The sequence below is a fragment of the Rattus norvegicus genome, chromosome 1, assembly GCF_021556685.1.
Source record: "Rattus norvegicus strain SHRSP/BbbUtx chromosome 1, alternate assembly SHRSP_T2T, whole genome shotgun sequence".
Classification (NCBI taxonomy): domain Eukaryota; kingdom Metazoa; phylum Chordata; class Mammalia; order Rodentia; family Muridae; genus Rattus; species Rattus norvegicus.
In genome coordinates this window covers 248,442,600-248,461,166 of record NC_141534.1, presented here as the reverse complement: position 1 = coordinate 248,461,166, position 18,567 = coordinate 248,442,600, and the positions used below count along the sequence as shown (strand labels likewise).

General features: G+C 46.4%; 1 protein-coding gene across 7 annotated transcripts in view; it reads left to right on the top strand.

Moving 5' to 3' along the window:
• The window catches only part of Myof (myoferlin), a 148,396-nt gene that overhangs the window by 114,609 nt on the left and 15,220 nt on the right, over positions 1 to 18,567 (top strand). For 2 of the 7 annotated variants that reach the window (XR_015628477.1, XR_015628476.1), the window contains 8 exons: positions 1,574 to 1,650; positions 4,077 to 4,146; positions 7,726 to 7,824; positions 9,311 to 9,436; positions 10,921 to 11,076; positions 11,602 to 11,693; positions 15,994 to 16,164; positions 16,768 to 16,916. Coding sequence is in view for 3 of the 7 variants with exons in the window: in XM_087564788.1 (XP_087420914.1) it covers positions 1,574 to 1,650; positions 4,077 to 4,133; positions 5,421 to 5,432; positions 7,726 to 7,824; positions 9,311 to 9,436; positions 10,921 to 11,076; positions 11,602 to 11,693; positions 15,994 to 16,164; positions 16,768 to 16,916 (939 nt within the window). In the remaining 4 variants the exon portion in view is untranslated. 7 annotated transcript variants of the gene reach the window in all.

Sequence of the window (18,567 nt, the reverse complement as noted above, 5' to 3'; positions counted from 1 at the left end):
GAGGATAGTAAGGATAGAGGAGAACTGTCGCTTAGGAATAAATTTGCATGTGGAGGTATTCATGCATCCTTGTCCATTTGGCCCTTGAGTCCTGTGTGACTGAAGTGGCCTGCAGTTGCAGATGAGCTTATCTTGGAAGTTTCTAAGCAACCCAGCTATTTGAAGGTGTGGGGTAAATGCAAAACTCCACTTCAAAACAACCAGTATACCATAGATGCTCAGTAAATGCCAGGTTCCTTCTTCTACCTGAACTGTTTCTCTGACGCTTATTGAGTACCTACTCTTCCCTGGGCTCTGGGGTGAGTGATAATGAAGAAACTAGGGTCCGACAGATCTAGGCTATGAACTTACTTCCATCCAGGGCTTAACCTGAAGCAAATGGCCTTGTAGCTTTGGTCTATGTTTTTATCTTTAAAATGGAGAGTATAGCACATTAAGGATCATCAAAGGACCCAGTGAGATCATATAAACGAAGTGCTTACTTAGCCCAATAGGTAAGGATAGTAGATAAGCCTCACCCCAAAAGTAGCTTCCTCCCCAGCCTTCGTGTCTTACATGTCCAATGTCTGGGTGAGTTACGGGAAGGTCTTTGGACTTGGTGGAGTTTGTTCTGTCTGGGTTCTGACCTAGGATCTCTTAGGATATCGATTTTTAAAAAATGATGCTCCGGAGACCCCACCCCTGCATCAGGCTCGACCTTGGCCCCCAGCTTAAACTGGAATAAACCAGGTCACTCCATAGCCCATTCCCAAGCAATTGCTGACACTCCAAAGTCCAGAGTTACGTACATCTGGGAAACTGCACGTAAGACGAGGGCATGGGTCTTCTACCTCTGCATGCCATGGGAGAGCAAGCGCTGCTTAGACAACAGCAGCTTCAGACTGCCGAAGAGATTCGCCCCTGCTTTCTCCTCTCCTCTCTTCTCCCCTCCCCTTCCCTTCACTCTCTAATCACCTTCTCTATCCCGTCTTCCTCCACTCGTCTTCTGTGTTTCTCTCTCTCATTTCCCAAGAAAATGAGGCTCTTTTAGATTCACTGTCTCCATGCCTATTTCCTACATGATCAACATGACCTTTTAAAGTGTGCGAGTGTGTGAGTGTGTGAGTGTGTGTGTGTGTGTGTGTGTGTGTGTGTGTGTGTGTGTGTGTGTGTGTTTATGTGGCAGGTAGAGGGCCACTTGCAGGAATCAAGTTTCTCCTTCTTCCCCTGTGTAGGCTGAGAGAATCAAGCTCAGGTCAGCAGGCGTGGCCTCTAGCACCTTTACCTGAAGAGCCATCTCTCTGGTCTTCAACACAATTCTTTTCCAAGTACTCGTTATGCGTAGGAACCGATTTAACTACCTCAAACCAAGAAATATGGGCCACATGGTCCCCAATGTCTAAAACCCTATCCTACTTGAGAATGTGGCAAGTGGCTGGGTCATTTTCCACATTCAGGTGTAGTCCTCCATTGAAAAGTTCCACCCAGGTTAACTCTCATCCATCCCGTGGCTGCTCAACTTGACCGTGGGAGAGAACATTCTCCAGTTTGTTCTTCTAAGTGTCCTGGATTATGAAGCTCTTTTGCCTTGCAGCTTCCCTTATGTCTGCACCCCCATGCCGGGATGTCATTATTGAAATAGAAGACACCAAACCATTGCTGGCTTCTAAGGTAGGTTGTACCCCAGATGTCTGAGCGACTGGTGAACTCCAACAGCCGTTCAAGGCCATTAAAACCCTGCTCATCAAACCAACGTACAAGGACTGAGTAGACACAAGACCCAAACCGTGTATTCATCCACAGTTAGCATTGAAATTGTAGCAACCAGGGCTTCCTAAGTTTTCCATTTATATTTCTCAGGTGAAAAGACCTGAGAAATCTTTACACAATCTCGGGTATGTGGGTATATAAAATAAGGTGTACAAATCAAACATATACCAATAACTAGTTACAAAGCATTTTATGAATAATTCTTTGCTAGATATAGTTTTACCATTTGTCTAAAACAAAATCAAACTTGCATTCTAATGAGACTTAAATCAGAAACTCCAAGAGAAATCTTTAAGGGATCAAACACTCTAACATAATGAATGCAGTTGATCTGAAGATATACTAACCTCATACTTACATGGTAAAGAATGACGGTGGAAACTATCGAATCTTTATTTTCCATAATTAAACCATTGTGTTTCTATGAGAGCAGAAAACTCGATATGTTTGGTTACTGCAGTCTGTAGCATACACTAGACCCAGATCTGAGCTGAGGTGTTTCGGGTGGTGTTCGCTGGTGTTGTGTGGTGTGACTACATGCACAGTGCAAAAGCGCATGAGTTGTGGGTTCAAAACCAAGGCTGCAATGGAGTTGCCTGGTCAGTATGGGTGAGCCCCTTTCTAGGTGTCCTAGCAAATCATTGACTGCACTTTAATGCTGCACTTGGATTCATTACACACCTTATTCTTAGTTAATTTTTACCTGTTGCACATTCAGGAACCCTTTATTATTGTCACTCATTCTGTAACCACACACACACACACACACACACACACACACACACACAAACACACACACACAAACACACACACACACAAACAAACACACACACACACACACACACACACACACACACACACTGTGCTACCTACACATTCAGTTACACAGCCCCAAGTGAGGTCATAACCTACAATTTAAAAAGCTACTGAGAACCAATCAGGAGGAGGTCCAAGTGATCGGTTAAAAGTTTCTAGAGAAAATCGAAACATTGCATCGATCCGAACATGCATGTCAACATTTTTGCCTGCATTAGGCAGGCTTGTCGTGGTTTGAAATGACCTTATTTGTCAGTATAAAGAACACCCTGGGTTTTCATATTCACTGTGGAAGAAGTTCGTGGGAATTCTTACTCCCACCATCCAGCCACCTCTTCAGAAAGGAACAAGAAAGTTCCAACCCGGAGAAAAGAAAACACCAAATAGCTTACTGTTTCTCTTGGCATTTGCGGTAAACTTTCACAGCATGTTTTAATATGCAAACTGACTGGAACATTCACATGATTGCATTTTAATGTGTTATGTCCATAAACGGTACCTCTTTAAAAAACCACTTCTTCCCCACTGCATTAAACTCACTCACAATTGGACCATGTTAAATGTGGGCTCCACAGCCAGCACTGGCTTGCTGTGTGTTTGAGTCTACTGTGTGGCAATTCTGCACGGTCCCAGATGACAATATCAAATTCCCAAGCCCATAGGGCAACATGACTATGTTCACTTATTGAAAATAACCCCAATTAGTCTCAATAAGACAGTAGTTACCTAAGGAGAAGTTATGTATGATAAACTTAAGGTTTTTTTCATGGTGATTTTCACAATTACTCTGGGAAAAGGCAATGTAAGATCCTACTCGATAACATGCCTAACAGTCCTTCCTGTGTGTCTTCTGTATACTCGGTCATCCCCCATACTACTGGGAAACAAGGGAAATAATGTCAGTACGACTACTTTCTTGACAGTGCTGGAGCTAAACCACTCTAGCAGCACACTATGAAGGTCCGTGGGCATCAGCTTTTAACCGGGAGGAGTAGCAGGTCTGGAGAGGATAATGTCGAGTCATTTCCACCACACTATAAATGACTATAATCATCTTGCTCCCCTCATGCCCAGTTGGGGTACACTGTATCAACAAGAAAAGGTGGGGTCTCCTCTAAAGTCTCAAGTCCCTCTGTCAGGGCAGACATTGCATCTCTCTATAAAGTCCAATGAGCGAGGTGGAACTTCGGAAGAACCAATGGCAAGCTTACTAACGTCCGTGATTACATGTATCACGTGTACATGTAATGTGCACGTGTGACCACTAACTTGATTTAGACTTCTTAATCTGGATAAACCGAATGAGTCCACACACTAACTGCTGTTGCTGAGGGCTGGAGGCCGAGTCTTTCCATGGTGGCGTCACGATCTGTGATGTCTGTGGGAACTCGTAACGAATGAGCTATCTGAAGAAAAGCAGGAGATGAGGAAATGGAGCGGGTTGGTCAAGGGCCAGGCAGACAGCATGAACACTCTTCATGGCCGTCTCAACAGTTACCTTCCAATTCCAGTGCTTAAGCAGTATGTCAACAGCACTCAGCAAAATGGCTTCTCCAAGGACAGTGCATGTATGTATACAATGTGACCCACAAAGCTGCACGGGACTGGGGCAGCTTGGTCTAAGGGCTTGAATTCCTCTGGGTTCTGCTAGTAGATTTTGGAGTGAAAGATGATATTTAGATGAATAATGTCATTTTAAGCCAAAGGGAAGACTGGCCCGAGGCCATGTAGTACTTTGAATTGAATTTTCAAGTTCATTTATTAGAATGAAAAAAAAAAAAAAAAAAAGAAAGTCAACGAGTTGCTGTCCTTCCTTTTCCACAGGGGATGGTGAGCAATCAGGCATGAAGGAATCCTCCCGGGCCAACCCTGAGATTTAAAGTCAGCAACTTGTCTTGAATACTCTTTAAACATGGCCTGTTCCTTTCCCTAAATCAGTTCTTTATAACTGAAAGTAAGCGTGGAGAAACAGACTAAAATATAAGAATCCAAAACCATTGAGAATATCAAAAGATTTTTTTTAAAAATTCCTCTCTCCAAAATCTCACTTAAACTGCTATTCCTTAACCCTAATCTTGCTTTGCTTGAATGGAGTTAACCGGAAGAATTGATACGTCTCTTTCTCTGCCTCCTTTGGCAGTTCTGTTACAACAAGGGTCAGTCTGGATAGAAATACCGAGGACCTGAAGAAGCCGCGTGGCACTCCACAGAGCAGCCTCAGAAGTGCTGTAGGGAGAGATTGGTTTTTCAGAAAGGGGCACTGTGTTCTCAAACTAGCCCTGGGGTTAGCTTACCAGCGTCCCAGGAGAAAGCTCAAACTCCAGCAAACTCCTAGACAGTCCCTGGACACCAGGAGAGGCAAATCCTCCACCAGTATTTAAGTGGCACTCTTACATAGGCATGGGGGAAACACAGGAAAGATACTAACATGATGACCTGCAGCCGTGCACGATTTGTGACAGGAGAGATCTTGAAGGGATTAGAACATGGTAGTGTGGGAGCTACATGGAATGAGAGGTTGTGGGTGGGAAGATGAGTGGCTTCCTCACATCCGTCCTGAGCACCCACTGTGTTAGGTGATCACAGTGTAGTCCAACCCCACTAAAAACCCAAGCCATTCAAGTGCTGTGTTAAATTCTGTGTGTTTTCAGAGAAGAAAGCTAAGAAGTGTTGGGCAATTAAGAGGATTTTAGCTAGAACAATTAGACAATCTGTTAAATGTTGGTAATAACTGTGCAGGAAAATAATGTTTCTTCTTCTCTTTCTCTCCAAACCCAATGTTCATGGGATCCTAAACCAAATATCCATGTGACTCATATGTACGATGTCTCCTGCTACTGACCTCATATGCATAGCTGTCAGAAAAGGTAACTATTGTATATATGTTTGCGTGTCTAAGATTTATGGGGTGAGGGATACTGATCTGGAGTAGAGTTTGTCTTCTGCATGTGCAAGGTTCTTGGTCCAATTTTCAGTATTTGTATTTCCTCCTATAATTGGAGTGTAATGGTTTTTTTCCTAACTCTAAGGATGTATTGATGATCTGCAAAGGACATTTAATTCATTATAATTGTGTGTGCACGTGCACATGTGCATGCACACACACATAAACATATGAATGCATGCACCCACTTGTATGCATGCATATAAATTTAAAGACATATTCAAAGATACACATGTATGTGAGCATTCAATTATACACATGCATCTATAAATCTTGCCCCATGCACAAATGAGAAACAACCTTTTTTTGTTTTTATTTCATTTGTACGTGTGTGTATATGTGGGGGTATGCACACATTTGCGCAGGTACTTGTAGTGACCAGAAGAGCGTATCAGATTCCCTGGAGTTGGCGTTTAAGTTGTGTGGGTGCTAGGGGTTGGCCTCTGATGGTCTGGAAGAGCAACAGTTGCTCTCAATGTCTGAGCCATCTCTCCAACCTGAAATGGCCTTTCTTATGAATTGTTCCTCTCCGTCCTACAGAACAAGGAGGCTTACAAGAGGTGATGCTTATTTTTAGAGCATCACTTTCTAAGGCAGATTAGGAAAAGCAGTAAGTGAGTGTCATGCAGATATGTCCCTGTTATAAATCAGGGTGGAGGGTGGGTGTGGTACCTCACACCTGTAATCATAGGAGACTGAGGCAGGAGGATGATTAGTTTGAGGCAAGCTTGAATTATATATTGAGATCCTGTGCAGAAAAGGAGGAAGGGAGGGAGGGAGGGAGGAAGGGAGGGAGGAAGGAAGGAAGGAAGGAAGGAAGGAAGGAAGGAAGGAAGGAAAGGAAAAAAGGGAAGGAGGGAAGAGAAGGAAAGAAATAGAAAAGGAGAAAATGTGAGGAACTATGCAGGCACTGGCCTACGAGTGCCTCATTTATTATCTCTTCTGCCTGACCAAGAACCGCTCATCAAAACAAGAGGTTCACGACTCTGGCTATGAAATCACCTGGGGGATTTATGCAACCATAATGAATACCCAGTTTGCAGCACACACTGACTGAATCAGAATCTAAGGGATGGGCTTGGAGCCACTCGTGTACATGAACCACAATCCCCGCTACACCTTTGCTTCCCACTTTCAAGGTTTCCGAGTCCTTTCTCTTAGTGATCTTCTCTGATTTCCAAATCAATTCTAGAAGCAGATGGAGGCAGTCGTCACTAGATGAAGACTCTGAGGCTTAGCACTGGAGAGGGACTTGCCCGAGGCCCTGTGGCTTATAACATAATGGGCCAGAACTAGAGTCAGTTTACCTAACTCTTGAGAGATCTGTACTGTTGCTAGAAGAGCTAAGGAGATGAGATCATAGAAAGCATATGCTAGAAGTACCATTCTAATTGATTTATGGATACCACTATTAACAGTAAAGAAACAATTTGGAGACAAATTAATAGATCTTATGTATCAGGTCTAAGAAAAATACATAATATGGACGTGGGCATTGAAGCAGACACATTTCATCTGGGGCTGGGAAGATAGTCCAATGGGTGAAGCTCACAAGCTCAGGGACTGGAGTTCTCTCTCCAGAATTCACATGAAAATGTTGAGTGTTGTTGTGACACACGCTTGTATTCCAGCATTGGGAAAACGGAGACAGAAGGATGACTGTGTTTGCTGGTCAGCAAGTCTAACCCAAACAGTGAGCCCCAGGCAATGAGACCCTGTTTCATAGCAGGTGAACAGCATTCATGCGGTGTCACCTGAGGCCGTTCTCTGGCCGCCACATATATGGGTGTACTCCTCTACACACAGGCATCTACACACACCACACACACACACACACACACACACCACACACACACACACACCACACACACACACACCACACACACACCACACACACACCACACACACACCATACACACACCACACACACACCACACACACACCATACACACACCACACACACACCATACACACACACACACACACACACACACACACACACCACATCCATGCCATTGGTTGAGGTCTCCTGCTTCTGAGCAGAGTTGTAGATGTGCTGCCCCCACACCCACCCCCCATGCACATAAACAGAGTAAGGTAACCTCAGAGCCGTTGGTAGCCTTCCCTCCCTCATTTGTTCCATAGCAGTTTTTCTGTAAAATATCAGAAATCCAGACTGTCAATAAAATGTCTTTTCCATTTGGACGCATCTTTAGGAGGAAGAAATCGTTGACTGGTGGAGTAAATTTTATGCTTCCTCGGGGGAGCATGAAAAATGTGGACAGTATATTCAGAAAGGCTATTCCAAACTCAAGGTACTTGGACCTATGTTCTTATGGGTGGGGAAAGCCAGTTCCAGCATGCCTTAGGCCCTAGGTTTTACAAGGCCTCCTGGTGGATGGCGATGGAGAGGGGCCAAGCATGCCTCTGCTCTCCTTGGAGAGCCCTCTTGCAACAGGTTTGGCAAGCACCAGGGATTGAGGAAAGTTGCTGAGTTATGGTTGCGTGACTGCCACGTTGGGGCTTGGGGGCATCTGGCAGAGGGCTAGGAATGGGTTAGTACTATACTAATTGGGCCAACCATTATCCAGAGTTGTTTGGCTCAGGGAGACCCAGAAGTCACTTTGCCCTTTGACGAACAAAAGATGTCAACGTGCTTAATTTTGTCTTCCAAACAGCGATCAGTTTTGCTAAATTAAAAGTTGATTCTATTACATGTAAGCCTCGTCACATCGTGGCCATGAGGCATGTGTGTGCAGGAGTAAGCTGTGGGGCTGACCAGGGGTGGCTATCTGGATTATTCTCTTCATGTTCTGAGTTTCCCAGTTCTTTGTTCAGTTGCTAACTCTGTCAGCTACCAATCCAAAGTAGTCAGAACCAGGTAGAGGAGAAAAATGAAATTAAATAGGAAACATCTAGCTATTAAAGTTATTCCTCTATCAAAGCAGGATCTATGGTCTCGCTTACTGGTGGCATAACGTATTTGTGTAAGGAATGCCAGCATGTTAGAGATCACATGAAAAAATGATGAGACTGGAGTGAGGAGACAGGCTTCCGTCTTTCTCTCTTGTCCAACTTCCTTTCAAAACCAAGGTATAATTTATACCCCATAAGGTGATCCTCTCACAAAGCTTTGGTGTTGTACACATTCGTGTAGAGCAGCGCCACAGCAAGGGGAAGAGCATTTCACACAGAGCAAGCTCCTCTGTGCTCCTGTCAAGCCAACTCTCCATGGACTGCACCCCTCTGGTGCACAGCTCATCTGATAGCTACCATGGTACTCTAATAGCTTCCCCTGCTCGTGAGCTCCAGATAACTAAACTCATACCATATTCATTCCGAATTTGGCTCCTTTGGTCCCAAAGGAGTCTGCTTTTAAGACTTGTCATGTTGTTGTGGGTAGCACAAATTTGTTTATTCTTGCTGAGTAGAACTGGTTCAGCCTAGGTTTGGGGATGGGTTACACTCACACCCTATCTCACCTCCCTCCCCTCTTTCCCCTTCTTTCCTCTTTCCTCTCCACGGTTTGTTGACTCCTTCTCCCAACACTGGACAGTCTTGAGCACATGGACATGCTCTTGTTTCTCTTTGGTAAATCCCTAGAAACACCATTTCTGGATCCTAGGATAGTTGGATATTTAACGCCCTAAAGGAAGTGTGACATTTTTTCCAAGTGGCTGTTTTAGGCTGCACCCATGAGGGTCCCGGGAGTTCTGTCTCTCCTCTTGGGGCTCAGTCCTCTTGGCTGGAGACTCCACCTCTGTTTTAAGGAGAAACTGAGAGTCTGCTGATGGTTTTCAGATCTATGACTGTGAACTGGAGGACGTAGCTGACTTTGAAGGCCTGACAGATTTCTCAGATACCTTCAAGTTGTACAGAGGCAAGTCCGATGAGAATGAAGATCCGTCCGTGGTAGGAGAGTTTAAAGTGAGTAAAGTGTGTGTGTGTGTGTGTGTGTGTGTGTGTGTGTGTGTGTGTGTGTGTGTCCTGTTTAAAATCCATCTTCTTTTTCTTTTGTTGATCTCTGATGAAAGAAAGCTGATGTCTGCAACTGGACATGTCCTCTGCAGGAAGGAAAATGCCCAGGGGAGCCAGGGTATTGCTTTTCCCTGCTTGGGCCAGTGAGACTCGAATCCTCCAGGGTCAAACCTTCCCAAGACCTCCTTCCTCCTCTGTTCTTCTGCCCTGCTGAGGTTTTAGCAGAATCACTGTGGCAAATTCCCAGGTCAAGATCTTTGCCACCTTTCTGCTTCCAAGCTATGTCTCCTCACCGTAACCAAATTTGATCCTCCATCTGAAAGGCTTAAACACATCTTGCATTTCACAGCTCAGGTCTCAGCTCCTTCTGAAGTTGAGATGGCCTTTCACAAGCTATGGGTCCCTCCCACACACGGAAGAACCACTCCCAAGTCCCAAACACACCTTGCAAGTCCTCTGGATGGATGCACGGAGCCTTGGGTCAGGCTACTCTTCCTTCCCTGAGTGCCCTTCCTTGCCTCTCTGTAGTCTGACAAAACCCTGCTCCTGCCCTAAGACAGCTCAAATGTCAGTGTTTGTCAAGCATCCCCTGGTTGCTTTGGGGAGCATGAGTCACCCATGCTCTGGGCTCCCACAGGCCTGGGTTCACCCCCTGTCAGGTTTGATTGCTGCTTCTCCTCCCAAGCACACTTGGCAGGGCCAGGGCACCTAACACTGCCTCTTCCTAATCCTTTACCAATAGCAGACATGGCTAATGGATCAGGGGATTACACCCAACACAGGGTCTCAAATCCTCCCCACCCCAACCTCCCACTAAGCCCACAATAGGGTATAGAGTCAAGCTAATCTAGCCTCTTATGCCACACTTGATTTTGGGGTGCTCCACACCCAGTATTCTGTGGGTGCTGGCTTCATGACATGTTTCTGAATGCAGCTGGGCAGAGTAAAGGCCCAAACATCCTAATCCCAACTTCAGTTCCTTTCCCTATACTGTTAAGCTGGTTTCAGGACAAAGTGTGCAGTCTTTTTAGCTGAGACCTGAAGCAGAGCATGGACTTTCCTGGGAGTGGGGTGCAGGCAGGCAGGCAGATACAGCAGTGAAATCACCTCAGGACTTATTCCAGTCTCCAAAAATAATCTCAATTCTTTACCTCATTTTGCCACCACCTCCCCCGACACTGACCAATCACCTCCACTTCCCGCCCAGGTTATCAGTCACTTTCTATTGTGCCCTCTTCTGAAATGATGGCTACAGATTGCTGGCATGTTCCCTATAGGAGTCCCACAAGAGCCAATACGTTTTGTGTCTTCCACAAAGACAGCTCCACATCACCCAACCGTGTGAGATATAGGGTGCACATTTCCCAAGCACCCTCTACCCAGTAGCCAGGGCCCTTGAAGTCATCAGTACATGTCTCTTCTCTTTCTCTCAGGGCTCCTTCCGAATCTACCCCTTGCCGGATGACCCCAGTGTGCCGGCCCCTCCCAGGCAGTTTCGGGAACTGCCTGACAGTGTCCCGCAGGAATGCACGGTTAGGATTTACATTGTTCAAGGCTTACAGCTCCAGCCCCAGGACAACAATGGCCTGGTAAGAGTTTGGGTGTGGGGCCTTCTCCTGTAGCAGGATAATTACAGTCCTCAGCCGTGGTAATTGTCACCTTCTTTCTCTCTGGGCGTCTGTTATCTCACAAGGAGAAAGATACTCTATCAAAACAATGTGAACAGAAGGATTGTCCCCATGGGGATTTACCCAAGAGCTTTGGCTGGGGTGTGTGGGGGGGTGTGCTTAGGGCTCTCTAGTTCATCCTTCTCCTGTTACTGATGTGACCCAGGACAAGATTTGCTCCAGTCACAGGACCAGCATGAACAGAATCAGGTTGTCCCTACCTCCATCCCACCCCAGCTTTTCACCCACACAGCAGCTTCGAAGGCACGCTGGCCCACTGCCACCCAAAGGACAACCTTGCACTGAACTCATCTTAGGCCCTCAGGTCCTCCAGCGGCCACTTTTGTCATCAGTTGGGAGTATAGAAGCCAAGTCAAGTCTATCCCCGAAATTGACTTCAGTTTGCACCCGGGATGACATAACATCTCACCTGTCTTGTCTCCACAGTGTGATCCTTACATAAAAATAACCCTGGGCAAAAAAGTAATTGAAGACAGAGACCATTACATTCCCAACACTATCAACCCAGTGTTCGGCAGGTAACGTACAGTTCAAAGCCTTCCTTCTTCATGAAATGTGCCTGCGCCGTTCAAGGTCCTAATACCAGGGATACATACAGATACCTTTGTCTGGGAAATAGGAAGGAGGACTGGAAGGTCCCACGAGGAAGAAAAGTCACAAGATGGTTTTCTCTGAGTCAAGATCTATTCCAAGTCCTTGGGGAATGGAAGCAAGACCCCGGGGAGGATTGAGTTTGTGGAGGGGCTCAGCTGCTATAAAATCCTGTTTGCACATACAGGGGATAATGCGGTCTCTGTTTACCGAACTGTTACAGGTCTCTCTCCTTTTGATGTAGTAAAGATTTCACTGAGGGAGAATGCCAAGTGACAAGACAAATATTCTGTTTTATGGGTCTTTAATGTCTCCCAAGAGCCTTGACACAGCATTGTTTCCTTCATGGTTACAGCCTTGACTTGTTTCTGGTCTGGAATATGTATATTTTTAAAGCATTTTTATTCATTGTCACTTGCGAACACGAGTGTGCACATGGCGGTCAGAGACAATTTGGTTCTCTCCTGCCACCATGTGGTTCCCAGGGACCGAGCGCAGGTTGTCAGGCTTGACCGCAGCAGCCTTTGCCCATGCGTGAATCGTATTATATAAATCTTATCAGAGCTGTTTCTTGTTACCAACGTGATTACTAAGTAAAGCCAGCCGTACTCAGCTGTGAGCACCTTCCATATCTAATAATATTTGCCGAGCATTCAGAGTGAGCAGGTCCTGCCTCTGGGGGGCCATTTTGCAGAAGACATCTCAGAAATCTCCCAGAACAGGAACAGAAACTAAGGCCCCAAGAGAATGGGTGCCTAGCATCCTTCTCATAACAGGCAGAGGCCGTGATCCCAAGCCATAGATAGCAGTGTCTGCGTGGCTTCAGCACCGTATTCTGCTCTGTCAAGGCTTTCGTCTGATTTTCTTCTGTGTTAGACTCACTAGCCAAGCATCAGTAGGAGGGACACGGGGCCTCACATCTCTGTTAATAAGCTGTAAGCCAAGTGATTGACACAGAGGAGGTATACATTCATGACATGACCACTCTGAGGTTTTTCCAAACTCGCAGCAGTACTTCATGTGCATAGCAAAACCTCCATCTGGAGGAAAATGTTCTTTGTGGGAAAACATTTGAGGAAGGGCTGGGGGGGTGGATTCTGTGGGTGAAGGCTGGGCAAGCAGGAGGACCTGAGTTTGGATCCCCAACCCTTCTAGCTGTAAGGTAAGATAGAGGGCAGAGGGTATGGCTCGGTGGGTACAGGATGTGGCCAGATGATTCCGACAATCCAAATTCCAGATGCAGCAGTGTACATCTACAACCCCAGCACTCCTACAGCTAGATGGGAGGCAGACCCAGAAGAACCATCTAGAAACTTTATGGCCAGCTAGCCTGGAATATGCAGTACAGAGCAGAACAGGAGAGATCCTGCCTCAAAAGGGCGGGAGGCAAGAACTGACTCCCCAAAATTGTCCTCTGACCTTAACCCACAAGCTGTTTCACACATCTGTCCTCCTCCTCACCACAAAGTCAAGAATTAAATATATTCGTTCTTAACTTCTTAAAAAGGTAGCAAATGACAAAGAAAGACATTATGGCCTCTGCATGCACAGACAAGTGCACCAGTGTGCACATCTGTATATGTGCATATATGTGCACATACACACACGTAAGCACAAAAGGGGAAGTGGTGTTATTCTCTCAAAATGTTGCCAAGTGGGAGAGCTCTGTTCCTGTTTGCCCTGCCCTTGACATGCTCATTACTTTATGCCTTGTGTTTATTCCTCTGTCTTTCTCTGCTTCTCTGTGTGTCTGTGTGTCACTCATGCAGGCTTATACACACACGCACACACGCACGCATGCACGCACGCATATACACAGGCTCAAATCTTGGTCATTCAGTTTAAAGTTCGAAAAAGCCATCCCTATAGGCAGGAACATGCATGTACAAAGGACCACCCAGTTGGCCCCTAGCATGTTTGCACACATGCACACACATGCATGTACTCAGACACCTGAATTCGAAAACCCTCTATGCTACAGAGCCCTAGGCCCAATGCAGGGCCCAGGGAGGGGAAGTAATCCTCTGGCAGAGCAATGTGATCATTTTCCCTTTCTTCCGCTGATCCAGCCCCAAGGTCTAGACAGGAAAAGGCACGCAGGGCAGGAAGGAGGGCTCCATGTGAGGGAGACCGGGAAGCAGGCAGAGCCAGCTTTGAAGGGAGAAAGGCGGCCCTGTCTGAATGGCTTGTTTCAGAGGTGCCAAGCACAAGCTTAATTAAGTGGCAGGAAAAGCCTTGCTCAGAGCCACGCTGGGAGGAAGTGATGCTGTCAGGCTCAGCGAGGCCAGTGGCTGTCTAGAGGGATCACAGACTTCCGCCAGTCCATCAGAGTGGCTCCAGGCCGGGACCTCAGTCTTGGGAAGTGTCTTGCTTCTCAGCAGAGAGACCCTGAGGCAGGGCTTGAGGAAGAAGCCAAGTTTCCTGCATTCTTGGCCGTTGTTCATCTTGCCGTCTCTAGAACACGTCCAAGTCCTGAATATCGTCCTCTGACCTCCATCGATGCTTCGTGGTACCCATGTTCATCCATGCATCGTCCACACAATAGTAACAAACTTTAAAACCTTTAAAATAATAACTGATGCCTCAAGGGAGGAAAAATATTCCTTAATCAGACCAAAGCACCCAACGTACTAGGAGTCAGTTTGGTTGGTTGGTTGGCTTTTTGTTTTTCCTTGACACCGGATCTCACAGTGCAGTCCAGGTCCTTCTAAAGCTTATATAGACCAAACTGGAATCTTATTTGCAGCAACCCTCTTCTACCTCTAAAGTGTAGCAATTAGAGGAGCGCACCACCATGCCCAGCCAGTTTTCTTTTTGTTGCTCTTGTTGTGTCTTGAGACAGGGTCTTTCTACATAGCCCTACACTCCGTAGAGCAGACTGGCCTTCAGCTCACAGAGGTCCACCTGCCTCTGCCTCTCAACTGCTGGCACTAAAAACATATGCTACAATACCCAGCTCTTTTCTTTTTTAGTTAAATAAGTATGTGCAGGGGTGCTGGTGCTGCATGTATGTCTGTATACTATGTGCACACCTGGTGCCCGCACTGGCCAAGGAGCTTTGTGTGTAACTGTGACACAAGTACCCCTTTCCCTGTAGCTGTTGCATCTAGGGAGGTTTCAGAGATTGGTACAGGAGACATCCAGGAAGCTTTCTTCCAGAGTGCATTAGCCACTCATCCCTGGCTCACCTGACTTTAAAAAGCCTGTCCTCACACCAGAGTGCAACAAGAAAAGGAGAGAGCCCAGGGGAGGAGAGAGTTCCCAGTTTTTCTGTCAGCAGAATAAACTGAGCACCTGGAATGAGAGGGATCTACAGGAACAATGCAAATACCAAAGCTAAGCCCCGCCTGTCTGCCGCTGACGCGTGTACCTCCCCACCGCTGGGACCACACAGTTCACCCACCAACAGAATGGCTGCCGGACCATTTCCTTGTATCTCAGAACAATTTACATTTTAATGTAGGTTCCATCCATAGACGAGTTTTGAGAACCGAATGAAGTCTGAGGCAGGCCGGATGTCTGGCAGGCCCCGTGCATGGCATACTATACAAGCTCATGCCAGTCCCTGCACCCTTTCAGAGGGACGTCATTGTTTCCAGGGACAGGGCCTCTGATGATCAGAGTAAGAAAGGGGTACAGAAAAATGACTGCAAATATCTTCCTGGAGTGAGGAGAAAGGTATCCCAGGTGATAATATTAAAATTAGCAATATAACGTATTATTGCTATAGTACTAAGTTTTAATTAATACACTTTTACTGAATGGTGTCTCAACATTTCTTCATTGGGTGTTAGAATGAAATAGGTGGTATGGATTTTAAAAGATTGATTGATTTATTATATATGATATTATTATATACATATAATATTACAGATGGTTGTGAGCCACCATGTGGTTGCTGGGAATTGAACTCAGGACCTCTGGAAGAGCAGCCAGTGCTCTTACCCACTGAGCCATCTCTCCGGCCTGTGATATGCATTGTTCTGATCATTTCACAGAGAAGAAAACAGAACGGGGTTCTGGGGTTTGAACACAGGTATTCACCGTGCTTGTCTCCTTCATTCCCTTGTCGTCTTGTTACTCGCATCTACTGTTTATAACGCTCCCCGCCCACACAGCTGTCTTCCCCCAACATCGCCAACGCCTGGCAACTCTTTGTTCGAGTCTTGGTTTCTGGAGCAGCCCAGAAGGCCGCTGATTTTTCTGTGTGTGCGTTCCTTTACTTAGAATGTATGAACTGAGCTGCTACTTACCTCAAGAGAAAGACCTGAAGATCTCTGTCTATGACTACGACACCTTCACCCGAGATGAGAAGGTGGGAGAGACAACCATTGACCTGGAGAACCGCTTCCTGTCCCGGTTCGGGTCTCACTGCGGCATCCCTGAGCAGTACTGTGTGTAAGTTGCTTCTCTGTGAGTGGAGGTGGTCTGCTGTACCCGAGGCTCAGACCTGGGGAGGCTGTGGGGCTCTGCCTCCCTCAGTGTACCATGGCTCATTTGGTCCACCCAGTGTCATGTTTGATAGGATTATCTGGGAACAAATCAGGGCAAGAACACTGCCTCATGTATACCGTAGTCTGTTGAAAGGGTGGTGCCTGGAACAGTGCAGTGCCCTGTGTGTAACACAAGTGTTAGTGATCAGAGAAACAGTCTCCTCTTGTTCTCGAGCTCCTGGGATTAGCAGGTGTTATAACAGGGACTCTCTAGCCTTTAGGAATAGGGATTGATTCATAACTACCAAATCTCTCTCTCTCTCTCTCTCTCTCTCTCTCTCTCTCTCTCTCTCACACACACACACACACACACACACACACACACACACACACACACACACACAAATAGACATGATAAGTTGCCTGAAGACAATCTGTGTGTTTCACACCTCAGAGATAGGTATCCGGGTGTCGAGGTGGGTAGACACGTCCCGCCCCAGTTAGACAGGTGTGCTTGGACACGTGTGCATTGGTGTGCAACCTCATGCACCTCTGGTGTCGTCCACAGTTCTGGAGTGAACACCTGGCGAGATCAGCTGAGACCGACACAGTTGCTTCAAAACGTAGCCAGATTCAAAGGCTTCCCGCCACCAGTCCTTTCTGAAGATGGAAGCAGGATCCAATATGGAGGAAGAGACTATCATCTGGATGAGTTTGGTGAGCACAAAGCCGGGGAACTGTGAGCACAATATAATAGCCCATTTCTGTGCTGCATTTGGAGCAGGAGCGTGAGCCAAGGCAGCACCTCGATGCTTTGCTGTGAGACCGTATGTCCATCCTTACCGAAACAAAGACCTCAGGAGGGGAGAGAGTTGTCTGTCCATCAGCTGTTCCAGTGGACATGTTTTCTTATCTGTCTGGCATTCGTTTCACCTGCTCTTTTCAGACCACAGTCATTTGAACTTTAACTGTATAAAGTTCTAATAATTGGCCATTTTTTTGTGTGTATCGCATAATTAGCTCAAATTTGTTCCAGTGGCAGTGAAAGAAATTCTGTCCCGAAGAGACTCCCTCATAATTAGCAGTGGTAGTGCACACCTTTGGTCCCGGCACTCAAGAGACAAAGACAAGCAGATCTCTGAGTTTGAGGCCAGCCTGGTCTACAGTGAGTTCCAGGACAGCCAGGACTATACACAGAAACCTTGCATCAAAAACAAAAAACAAAACAAAACAAAACAAAAACTAAAACTAAAACTAAAACTAAAACTAAAACAAAACCATGAGACAGAGAGAGAAGGGGGCGCGGGGGGGACTCATATCTGAGCCCTTGCCTGAGAAGCCACGGGGATGCTCCTATGGTCTCAAGCGCAAGCCTACGGTCCTGCCCTTTCATTCATGACACATCTATCCTACACTTACCCAGTTAGCCGCACTGGGACAGCGGTAGGAATTTGCATCCTAGTATATGAACGATAGGATGCTCCTATGGTCTCTGGGAAAGAGAAGGGGTGGGGCTCCCAAAGAGTCATGGTAGGTCTGGCCTTCAAAGATGCGTGGGGAATCTGAGTAAAGACGTGGGAATGAAAGTGGCTCCTGATCTTCAACTTGATTCTTGACATTGTAAGAAACGTTCTGCTTTGAAGACAGTGTCGTCAACCTCAGGGCTGACTAGATGCTCAGTGAGCTGTCAATGCTACGGTTCATGTATAAACTCGTGAAAGCAGAGGAGAGTAAATGAAAAAGCATGAAGTCATCACCATCTGGTGGTGAAAAGTGACCCCAAAATTATCAGATAGCCCCCAAAATCTCTGTTTGTCATGGTGACTATTCAGTTGATTCCAAATTTAGCAACCAGAAAGACCTGTTTTGTTTCTCGAACAGTTTTGAGGGGTCAGGACTTCTGGAAGGGCTCAGCTCAGCACTCCTCCCTGCCATCTCTCAGAGGGCTGCAGTCATCTGAGAGCCCTGGTGGACACTGGCCACAGTAGGTCATGCATGTAGCTGAAACTTGTTGCCTCCTGTCACTGGAGCTGATGGTCAGAGTACCTCCTCGGACCTTTCTGGCCTCTGGGTCCATAGGCTTGTCACGGAAAGAGCCACTTCCCTCAGAGAAACCCAAGAGAACCAGGCAGGCACTTCCTGGCCTTTCGTGGTCCCCCAAAGAAAACACAAAGTCTCCTTTCTCTTTTGTTCTGTTTTTACTCTGTCTGGGGATTAAAAGGGAAAAAGTCACAGAATGCACTTTGTCCCGGGAGAGATGTCTGGGCACTGGGGGGAGCCATGTTTTTAAATGCTACGGTGGTGCTTGCTACTGCGAGAGATGAACTTTCGATTCTCAGGGGCTTGTTCTGCTTTAGAAGCTTGGGGT